The sequence below is a fragment of the Bemisia tabaci genome, unplaced genomic scaffold (assembly GCF_918797505.1).
Source record: "Bemisia tabaci unplaced genomic scaffold, PGI_BMITA_v3".
Classification (NCBI taxonomy): domain Eukaryota; kingdom Metazoa; phylum Arthropoda; class Insecta; order Hemiptera; family Aleyrodidae; genus Bemisia; species Bemisia tabaci.
The window spans coordinates 141,503-153,162 of NW_027311742.1; the positions used below are offsets into that span (position 1 = coordinate 141,503).

The window sequence follows — 11,660 nt, forward strand, 5'->3', positions numbered from 1 at the left end:
TTATCCGCATCAAAGACCCGCATGCAATAAAGGTACTCTAGCCTAATAGACTGGGGAAATAAACGGTTCCGGAGTTATGAGCGATTGAAGTTTCCACTCCGCGCGCGCTGACTGATTTTTGCGAGCCAAAATATAGTTTCAAAGCCGGATTTGGGCGTCAATCAATCAGATCAAATGCTCAAACCGTGCAAAATTCTTGAAAAATTCAAAAAATTCTTCAAAATTCAGATTCTTGAAGGTTGCCGAGTTCAGAAAGAACGGATACTTCCAAAAAATGCCTTTTTTTCCGCAGTGCGACTTTAGAGGCCCACCGAGTGCCGACCGACCAGTCGCGCAGTGGGCCTCTAATAAGTCGCACTTCGGACGTTGTTTGTTTTGAACAGGAATAAGGTTAGGTTAGTGTTTGTATGTTTCCTCCTTTTCCTTTTCCGTCCTTACGTTCAGTCACGTTCAACACAATTCTGATTTGGATTTCTATCAAGATGTAATTTAATTTTAATGCGGTAAAGTTACTTAGTCATAATCACGTGGATAATGCTTATTTTTCGTAGTTATAAGTTTTAAAGGACAGCTTTGTCAAAGACTTCAACATGGATGAAGTAAGAAAACTCGAGCATCTATCACTGGTTTCGAAGATATGTTCAGAGTTGGAAAATCATTTTGGACTAAACGACAAGGACCTCGGTAATTGATATTGTCACTCTTACATTTACTTGTATCATACTGCATTTACTAGCCTCCCTAAACAAGTCGATCAAGATCTTTGAAAAGAAAGCTCTGAAAGTTTTTGATGACAAATTATCATAGAAAACTGCGCTCCGTCTTTTAAGAGACCTTCCTGCAACTGTTATGTACCTTCCTGCGAAGGTAGAAACCAATGCTTGCTGCAAGCAAAACCAGAAAAGTTTACTTTTCTTGAGACCCACCATATGCATTTTCACCACTTCTATAAGTGGAGTTTTTCATTTTATTTATTTAATTTACACATTTACTTACAATGACAAGAGGGCTTTTTTTTTATGCGGATCGCGAGGAACATCGGTATTTTTTTATTCCGTTCCTCAGCGTGATCCAAGCGTTCCAGGTGGATCAGAGTGGAACGCTGGATCGCTCTTCCGAGGTGGGGCGAGCTCGCAATCCACTGTGATCCTAACCTAATGCGAGGAAGTTGCCGTCCCCAAACAATCAAAACAATAACAAATCGAACCAAATTCCAAGTTTGGATTTTTTTATCACTTGGAACACTTGGATCGCTCAGGATCCCGATCCAGTACGTTCCACCGTGATCCACCCTGATCCGCGATAAAAAAAAGCCCTGTAAGGGGTTTTCTTTTTCTGATTGGTGAAACCACCGGTTGAATTCCACCGGTCGCCATTTTGGTACGAAATTGCCCGCGATCAGTCGGGAGTTTAAGAAAGCACTTCCCACCAATGTAAACAAATGGATTTCTTCCTCTCTACAAACCTTTACAGCAATGATACTGCAATTGTGCAAATATACACTCAATTCACCAGCATTAACTCCTTTTCTGCAGTAATTAAAGTATGAGGAAAAATAACAATAAAAAATATTACATAATTCATTTCAAAGGCTATCATCACTGTACAGTGACGATGCAGAACAGAATAATCAGACTCAGCAACAGTGGGCAGCCACGATTTCTCGTTTGTTTGTTTATTTATTTTAGGCCTGAGATTAGGCTGAAGTAGGGTTAGATTGTCCACCGGTGGACTGGTGGATTGAAAGTATCGGAGAAATCTCCGGTGCTCCGAGCGGTAGATTGGTGGTACCACATTCACCGACGGTGGCTCCTCCGGTCGTGACGTCAGCACCGACCGGTGAGTGAAAGAACGCAGTTTGGTGATCGGTGATACCGCCAGTCAATAGAAGAAAACCCCTTAACAATCAATCACATAGGAAAACATAGAAGCCATCACATCTGTTTCTAGGTCATCAGGAGTGCTTCACTTTAAAATTGAAAATAGATTAGCATTTCAGTCACCCAGTACAGTGTCAATTTTCGCTAAAAAGTAAGGGCTGCCTTTTCCTCAACTTACACTTATTCCAAGGTTTATTAATCATTTATTGAGAAAAAAAAATATCTTAACTCTATGGCATGGTGTAACGATTGCGTTACTTCACATTTTTTATTTTTAAAAATAGAATCATTCTTTTGTGGCATGATGTTGCAAATTTATATCAGTGTTTTCATTTTTAAAACATGAAAAGACTCCTGGCCAAATGAGTTTATGCACTTTCATACTGTGACAGAAAATCATCTAACATCATTTTGACATGTTAAGCAGATGCCAGAGGCAAGATGGCAGGTCTTCTGTCGCTGTCTAGAAGTGCATAAACTTATTTGCAATGGACTCGACCAAAATTTTGATATATTGAGAAAAAAAATTGGAACTCAAAGTATTTACAGAAGTTATAGCATAGATTTGCGCTCCTCAAAATCCAAAATGAAATCTAGTCATAGAGGGTCAAGGACAAACTAAATAAATACAGTTAGTATCAAATTCACATACTGCACAAGTTACATTCTAAGTTAAAAATTGGAAGATGTAGAGAGACAGGAAAACTAAATTCAAGCTGATACAGAAAAAAGGAATGATTTTGCATGCAATTTTTGGTGCTGAAATGGATTTTTGGCGGTGATCTGCCGGCTTTTCGAGACGGGACCGTATCTGTAATGAAAGAATTTGCCAGGTGATGACGGTTGAAAAAGATATCATGCCTGACGTCATGTCTAGGCAGTTATGCTGGTATGGACATGTGCAAAGAATATCGGAGGAGAGGTTGCCCAAACAAGTTTTACATTGGGTACCATCTAGGAAGAGGCAACAGGGACGTCCTGTAAAGGGTCGGCGGCAGGGCGTTGACAAAGAGATGTTGCGTTGTCAGTTGCCGGATAACCTCTGGGAGGACAGGCATACGTGGCGTTTGGGTGTCGCAGAACGCCAGAGTGTATTGTAGGAGTGACTTTATATATATACACAGAAAAGAGTGTGGTGAAATTATAAAGTGTCTTGAATCAACCTAAGATCAAATTTGAGCATACTCCAGAACTTTTTTTCAGATTATTTTTTTCCTTATTTTCCTTATTTTTTTTTTTGGTACCCTTTATGTAAGTATCAGTGTATTTTATGAAAAAAAGTTTCATCAAAAGAATTAGATGTTTTATTCTTATATTCCGACTGCTGTTTTGCCGATACTAAAACTAATTAATACCCGGTCAAAATTAGAGTGGAGCTTTGTGTGTAGCTCAAGATACCTATTCAATTCTTTCCAAGCAAATCATTGTGATATTTTAGAGATCACGTTAAATAAGTTAATGCACTTTTAGACTGCTACAGAAGATCTGTCATCTTGATTCTTTCATGCACCCATGCTAAAATGATGTCAGATCTCTCTGTCACAGTCTATAAATGCGCTCACTTATGTGGCGTGGACTCTAGTGCTACATAGGATTTGCTCATCACTAGTTTGCCCAGAGTTTTAAGTTACGATCCATCCAAGTAATTAGGTTCTTTGGATACTTTGACAACTGATTCTCTTACAGTGCCATGTTGTGTTACTAGTTTCACTTGTTCAGTGATACTGTCAATTCCTAAATCTAGAGCCCAAAAGAATTCATAATTAAAGTAGCCTTATAATCGTAAATCTCACACACTCAAGTTCACAATTCTATCTCGATCCTTTTCCAGTTTAAACCGTTGACACCTGGGTATGATTGCTTCCAAATTATTTTTCCCCAAAGTGGGTACTTCTTATCTGTCCAAGTAGGTCTGCACATGTCAAGGTCATAAAAGTTGCCCAGCTACCTAACTAGGATTTCTCCTTTCAGTCACTGTTTTAAAATTTTATCTTTCTTTTTTCAGCTGAATTTATCATTGATTTAGCGGACAAAAATTCAGATTTAAAGTCATTCAAGGCAGCACTTGAAGAAAATGGAGCTGAATTTCAAGTAAGTATGAATATTACTCTATTAACATACCCCTCCCCTCAAACGTTGGGCTGTATTACATAGGTCAATTGTATACTCTCTTCATCAATGCAAGGATTTTCAATTCTCTATCATCTACCTAGGTCCGGCAATTTCATTTAGCTTGGAAAAATATTTGGAGAACAGTACAAAATTTAAAGAATTATTGTCTATAATTGAATTCTGAAAGTGTGATTAATCACTATCAAAAATGTTGAATTTGTGAACATTGTTCACAACTAACATGCGCTCACCATTTGTAGACCGCATGCATCTTCTCATCTTCGTCTCACTCATTTTCATCGTTTTCTTCTTTTCAAAGCTTCTTATGTTTGACGCAGTTTAATTTTGCTCATACATTTTTCCATTTTTCTGCTCAGTCGAGCCGTTAGATTTTCTTTTCTTCTTTAAGCCTGAATATTCATTATTGGATTTAGTATACTTTAATTGTCATTTCTTTACTGTTTTTGTAGGACTCTTTTGTGGAAAATTTGCTGCGGATTATCCACACCATGCGGCCGAAATCAGAGGAGAAATCGAAATCCATCCGAAATGATGATGCCCTCTCAAAAAAATTCCCCGGTTTGGCAATCAAAAATGATGTGAAGAGAAAAGATGTGAGTGAAATTGATGATGCAATGGCTGCTCTTGAAGCTTTGGCACCATCCTTTGGGTAGGTTTGGTTTCAATTGTTTTTGAAAGGCTCAAGCTCTCATTACAAATCGTATCGCTCATTTGATACTGATCAGCTAGGTACTAAGTTTATCCAATGCGTGTTTTCTGTTTAGAGTAAAAGCTACTAGAAATTCCAGTATTAAACTATATTTTTGAAAATGGGATTTACTTATCCATCTATAGTTGCTTTCCGAAAACTCTTCATTCAAAAATGCTCAGGCTTGGTGCAATATTATCTCCGTCTTTTAAGTTTCCTTGTTTGGTCTCTTCAATTTAGCGTTAGGTCCTGAACTTTTTTTTATAAAATGTCTAAAATTCTCTTTGTAAATGATAAATGGCTTGTTTTGCCCAGGCTACAACACAAAGCTTCCTTTTTGGTTGAATCATTTGCAGTTTCATAGTAGAGAAGTATGTATATGCGATCCTGTATGTAATTTTATAAGTGTGATCATAATTTTTTTCTCCGAGTCTAATTGCAACAGTATGACACTAACAGTAGAGGGTTTTTTTTTTTTTTTTTTTTTTTTTTTTTTTTTTTTTTTTTTTTTACTACAGGAGTTTTTAAATTGGTATTTCATAGCTTTTAAATTATTGTTATCAATCATTATGTTTTGCTATTCTTGAAAATACTTATAATTCCTTCCTCTCTTTCAGAACCCAAACTGTGAAGGATGAAAAACCAGACAAGAAAAGAAGTGGTAGAAGCCGAAGTAGGGATCGTAAAGATAAAAGTAAAGATAAGAATCGACGAAGTAGGAGCAGAGACAGAAGTAGAAGGAGCACAAGTCGAGATCGTAGGGATAAAAGAAAAAGGAGTAGAAGCAGAAGTAGAGATCGTCATAGAGATAGGCGGCGGAGTAGAAGCCGTGATCGCACCAATAGACGAAGTAGGAGTCGTGACCGTAAAAACCGAAGAAGTAGAAGTAAAGAGCGCAGCAGAGATCATCGAGACAGAAGAAGAAGCAGAAGTAGAAGCAGAAGTAAGGATCGCAAGAGAGATGTCAGGGAAAAAAAGAGGAGTAGAAGCAAGAGCAAAGACCGTAAACATAGAGAACATTTCAGGAACGAAAGTCCAACTAGAGAAGTTAAACCTGTTACTCGTCTAGTTGAAAAAGAGGAGACAGCACTGCGGAATCCGGATAGGCCAACAACACTATTAGACTTGCAGAATAGCTATGAAGCTGAGGAAGATAACAGTCGTCAGCGTGTTGCTCGGATCTCATCCCCAGAAAAGTGGGAGTACAAACAGATGCTAGCAGCTGCATGTATTGATAAGAGTGAACTACCAGATTTTGATGAAGACACTGGTTTACTTCCAAAAGAAGCATCAGAAGATGAGGACATCGAGATCGAGATGGTGGAAGAGGAGCCTCCATTCCTGCAAGGCCATGGTCGCAACCTGCATGACTTGAGTCCTGTAAGGATTGTCAAAAACCCGGACGGGTCCCTTGCACAGGCTGCCATGATGCAGTCAGCATTATCAAAAGAGCGTCGTGAGCAGAAGATGCTTCAGCGTGAGCAAGAAACTAGTGCCCAACCAACCGGACAAAATAAAAATTGGATCGATCCTCTTCCTGAAACAGACAAAAATCCCAACACAAGCAGCATGCGTGGAATTGGGCTCAGTACACAAGACTTGCCAGAGTGGAAAAAACATATCATAGGTGGCAAAAAAAGCTCTTTTGGCATGAAAACCAACTTATCTCTCCTTGAACAGAGGCAAAGTCTACCCATCTACAAACTCAAAGATGAGTTGATTAAGGCTGTTAATGACAATCAGATTCTAATTGTTATTGGTGAAACAGGGTCTGGGAAGACAACCCAAATCACGCAGTACCTTGCTGAGGCTGGTTTTACTGCACGAGGGAAAATTGGATGTACTCAACCGAGAAGAGTTGCTGCTATGTCAGTTGCCAAACGAGTTGCTGAAGAGTTTGGTTGTCGGCTTGGGCAGGAAGTTGGTTACACGATTCGGTTTGAAGACTGCACAAGCCCTGAAACTGTCATCAAGTATATGACTGATGGTATGTTACTTCGAGAATGTCTAGTTGATTTAGACTTGAAAAGTTATTCAATAATCATGTTAGATGAAGCCCATGAGAGGACAATACACACTGATGTTCTTTTTGGACTCCTCAAACAAGCTGTGAAAAAACGCTCGGAGTTGAAGCTCATTGTTACATCCGCAACACTCGATGCAGTTAAGTTTTCATCGTACTTTTTTGAAGCCCCTATTTTCACTATTCCTGGGCGCACATTCCCAGTAGAAGTCCTGTACACCAAGGAACCAGAAACAGACTATCTAGATGCGTCATTAATAACAGTCATGCAAATACACTTACGAGAGCCACCGGGTGATATTCTCCTGTTTTTGACAGGACAAGAGGAAATTGACTCAGCTTGTGAAATACTTTATGAGCGAATGAAGTCATTGGGTCCTGATGTACCTGAGCTAATTATCTTACCTGTCTATTCTGCTCTTCCAAGTGAAATGCAGACAAGAATCTTTGAAGCAGCTCCACCAGGATCAAGGAAAGTTGTCATCGCAACCAATATTGCTGAAACCTCATTAACAATTGATGGAATATTTTATGTAGTAGATCCTGGCTTTGTGAAACAAAAGGTATGCAATTTTGATTTCCACGTATGTTACAAAGAAAACCACCTTAAGGGCCACTACTAAAAGACAAAATGCTTAACTTTGGATTTTGAACTCCTCCCCCTTGTAACAATTTTGTGAAGTAGATCCCTAACTTCCTGCGTTTTAACACTTTAAAATGAAATGACGTTCTTAAAATGCTCTCCTCATTACATATTCTAGAAATCGCCTCTTATGAAAACTCAAAACTAAGCTCAAAAGAGTGTTTTAGAAATATTTGTGGAGAGAACACTGCAAACATGTCAAACAAAACTAAAGCTAAATGGTTCAAAACTAGCAGTTTTAATAACTCAAGTTTTACGTTTAATTTTCTTTAACCATTTTTTTAAAAGCATCTTTACACTCTTTGTTGGCACAAAACTGAACAATATCTCTAGCAACGTATTCTTCAGGATACACGTGAGTGGAAGTACATGGAGTACATTGCTAACTTAAATGCTGATGTTTTGACCCAACTTTAGAAAATTTTCTTTCCTAAAAAAATGTCCTCTTTGAACTCACGTCCCTTTCCCTGTGAAGAGTCACGTTTATTTTCATATTACATCGATTTAAAACTAATTATTTTCAAAAATTATTAGTTGTTGTATTGTTAAATACCTTATGATTGAAAGAAGTCGTATCAAATGGAGGAAGAGGATGAATCTGATTTTTCATTTTTCCAGAAATTTTCAGTAGATGCTTTGAGTACTGATCAATTTTTTTTCTTCTGTCAATAGGTATACAATTCAAAAACTGGAATGGACTCGCTAGTTGTAACTCCTATTTCTCAAGCCCAAGCAAAGCAGCGTGCTGGCCGTGCAGGACGAACTGGCCCTGGAAAGTGCTATCGTCTGTACACAGAGCGAGCATACCGTGATGAGATGCTCCCTACTCCTGTGCCAGAAATCCAACGCACAAATCTTGCAACTACAGTCCTCCAGCTGAAAACAATGGGAATCAATGATCTGCTACACTTTGACTTCATGGATGCGCCACCAGTTGAAAGTTTGATCATGGCATTGGAACAGCTGCATTCATTGAGTGCATTAGATGATGAGGGATTGTTAACAAGGCTTGGACGGCGTATGGCTGAGTTTCCATTGGAGCCCAATTTGTCCAAGATGCTAATCATGTCAGTTCATCTGCAGTGCTCAGATGAAATCCTCACGGTTGTCTCCATGTTATCCATTCAGAACGTTTTTTACAGGTAGCCTCTTTTGCTCATTTCACATTTGAGTTTAGTAACTATTCAATCCCTCTGAAAGACAGTAGTTTAAATTTTTGGTCTCATGTTCAATTTTCTTACTTCGGCTTTAGAGCTAGCCTTGTAAAATTCTAGTCAAGACTTCATTTTTTTGCTTTATATATGTCTCCCCTTCATAGTGATAATAATAAAGAAAGTGTTAATTTTTTAACTAACTTTTATCAAATTTTTTTGCTATGATTGTATACTTAGTTTGCATCGACCCTCCATATATTTTGCCTAAAATTAGTTTCTGGGTAAGATTGTTCCTCCTTCATGATTCGTCAGCATGTCTTCAAAACCGTTTGAGCGCTTTTCCCTTAACAGCTCTCAACCTTGCAGGTTCTAACTGACCTTCAAATTTTTTTTTTACTTCTTCTTTTTCTTTCGTTTAATTTAATAATTGGTTAATAAATGATTAATCAATGAATTTTATTGAAACCAATGTCTCAAATTTCTCTCAAGAATGAAAAGAAAATCTTTTCTTTTTCACGTTTTACTTTTTCTTTGACAGGCCTAAAGACAAGCAAGCTTTGGCTGACCAGAAAAAAGCTAAGTTCAATCAACAAGAGGGTGATCATTTAACTCTTTTATCAGTCTACAATTCATGGCGGAATAACAAATTTAGCAATGCATGGTGTTATGAAAACTTTGTGCAAATTCGGACTCTGAAAAGGGCACAAGATGTCCGCAAACAGTTGCTTGGAATCATGGACCGGTGAGTATTTATTTGAATGTCAAGTATTTCAAAATGAATAAAACTTGTAATTTGACCTCGGTGATTTTGAAGGAGGATTTAACCCCTTTAAATTTATACCTAATTGTCCAGGACCAAAAATTATCTAAGTTTTGTCCTTTTGCAACAGAGTAAATAGTGGTTTTCCATAGCCTTTTCAAGTGATATTTTTCTTTGTAATTTTTTTAAAGATCAGTTTATGTTCTCATAGCCACTCAATCTAATCATATTTCCACTTTGGATTTGTAGGGAGGCTTACCTCTAGAATCAAATGTATTCTGTCAGTCTTCATATCGTCGCATTTCTATAAGTACCACCATCAATGGTGCATAGCAATAAGTTAAAACAAGATGGTTTTTACTCTGATCTCTCATTATTGAATTTTAATTTTGTTAGACACAAGTTGGATGTTGTCTCAGCTGGAAAGAATACTGTCCGAGTCCAGAAAGCCGTGTGTTCTGGCTTTTACCGTAATGCAGCAAAAAAAGATCCACAAGAAGGATACCGGACACTAGTTGACAGCCAAGTAGTCTACATCCACCCTAGCAGTGCTCTATTTAATCGGCAACCAGAATGGTGAGTTAATTAAGTAACTCATTCAATATTGAATCTTAGATAACATTGCTTTAAAAATCGAATCAATGTTAGCAAAATTAAACTGCTTTTTAGAAGCAATTGGTTTGACATAGACATGTGTGAAGAATGGCTGATGGTCAGTGCCTCAAAGAAGTGTTCAATTGGATTCTTTTCAGAAAGAAGCAGTATGGACATCCAGCACAAGATTGGCGGCAGGGAGTGGAGGAAGGGATCGGAAGGGTCTTTTGCCTGACGATGTTTGAGAGACAGATTTCGATGTAGATTGGGAGTCATAGAGTACCCTAGTGCGCTGAAATAGCAGCTTAAATATGTATATATAATGCACATTTTTTGGGACTTCTTATATTACCTATCTTCGTATGAACTTCGTCAGCCTCTCAAAAAAAATCTGCTTCGATATCTGCTCTCAAAAATTTTTGTAAAAAATCTCAGTGTAGTATACTTTTACGTAGAAAGGGAGGGCATTAAAGAAATCTGGTACTAATGTGGATTGAGAACCCCTTCCAAAATCGGCCGTCTCCAGTCTCAACCTAATTTTTGAAATAATTGTAAGATTGGAAGAGAATTACTGAGTTCAAACCACCCATCATTTTTAAATTTGCAAATGAGCAGGCAGGGTGAGTCAAAGTTAAAAATTTAAAATGGTGTAGCTCATGAATGAATTGCTAGAGAACAATGACCTCGGTTGTCAAATTTAGTAGAGGGAACTTCAGTATTTAGTTGATATTATTTGACAGATTAATTTTAAAATTTTGACTTGTTGCTGTGCCAAATTTTCCTAGCTCAAATCTTCAATTTTTTTCCATTTTGGGGACAAGGCCACGTCCATATATAGTGAGCAGATTTAATCTGATTTGATCAGACTAGATGTGAATTCTATTTGACACTGGCAGTAGAACAAATGAAGTTGAATTAGCAATTTTATCCTGCAGGATCCTGCACCTCCACTATTTTAAATTCTCAATTAGTCATCTTTGTCATCAAATCTCTTAGGTTCTTTATTATTAATCATTTTTTTCTTTGATCAGGGTAATCTACCATGAGCTGGTTCAAACAACAAAGGAATACATGCGTGAAGTTACGACTATTGATCCAAAGTGGCTGGTGGAATTTGCGCCAGCATTCTTCAGGTTTTCTGACCCAACTAAACTCAGCAAGTTCAAAAAGAATCAACGTTTGGAGCCGTTATACAACAAGTATGAGGAACCTAATGCATGGAGGATATCCAGAGTTCGCAGGCGTCGTAATTAATCACCAGAGAGGCTCAAAAATGACTCTAACCTGCTTTTATTCAGTTGCTTTTATCTTGGCGTAGCACCTGTCAGCATGAGAGTAACAATATACTGAAGACCTAGAAGATAAACTGTTTTAAAAAAAATCATTGCTAATTTACTTTTTTGCAACGACGAGCAGTCTTGATGGTGGTCTGGATTACGGTGTCTATTTGTGATTATATTGAGCTACGCATTGCTCAAACTTACTTCTTTTTTTGTCCAAGGTGAAACACTAATTTCTGATAAAGCATCAAACCTTTTTCCTGTGGAAAGTAAAGTACATACTTTTTTGTTTGCCTGTTACAATTTTTCCTTGTAAAAAGTGCTAAATAGTGTAAAACGATGTAAATCTGTTAATAAATCTTTAAAATTGAATCCATTTTATCTTTTCCATCTAATGGATCAGTTTTTTTTATCTGAAATTGAAAAAAAAATCAGCAACAATAAGTAATTCATCAGTGTATCAACTTGACCTAAATTATATCCCTCCAAAAATAAATAGATTCAA

The 11,660-nt window shown here is 37.5% G+C and overlaps 1 protein-coding gene across 1 annotated transcript; it reads left to right on the forward strand.

Annotated features, from left to right (window-relative positions):
- The first annotated feature begins 375 nt into the window (after positions 1-375).
- On the forward strand, positions 376-11,527 carry LOC140225790 (ATP-dependent RNA helicase DHX8-like). Its single transcript, XM_072305717.1, has 8 exons — positions 376-684; positions 3,886-3,971; positions 4,463-4,662; positions 5,319-7,287; positions 8,040-8,509; positions 9,060-9,263; positions 9,678-9,857; positions 10,907-11,527. Exons 1-8 carry the CDS (start codon positions 591-593, stop codon positions 11,127-11,129), a joined length of 3,426 nt encoding a protein of 1,141 aa, XP_072161818.1. The 5' UTR covers positions 376-590; the 3' UTR covers positions 11,130-11,527.
- The last annotated feature ends 133 nt before the right edge of the window (positions 11,528-11,660 follow it).

Excerpts from the sequence above, each read along its gene's own strand:
- LOC140225790 (XM_072305717.1), top strand. The coding sequence starts at position 591 with ATGGATGAAGTAAGAAAACTCGAGCATCTATCACTGGTTTCGAAGATA. Across the intron at positions 685-3,885 it reads ACTAAACGACAAGGACCTCG|CTGAATTTATCATTGATTTA; the intron begins GTAATTGATATT and ends TTCTTTTTTCAG. Across the intron at positions 9,858-10,906 it reads TTTAATCGGCAACCAGAATG|GGTAATCTACCATGAGCTGG; the intron begins GTGAGTTAATTA and ends TTCTTTGATCAG.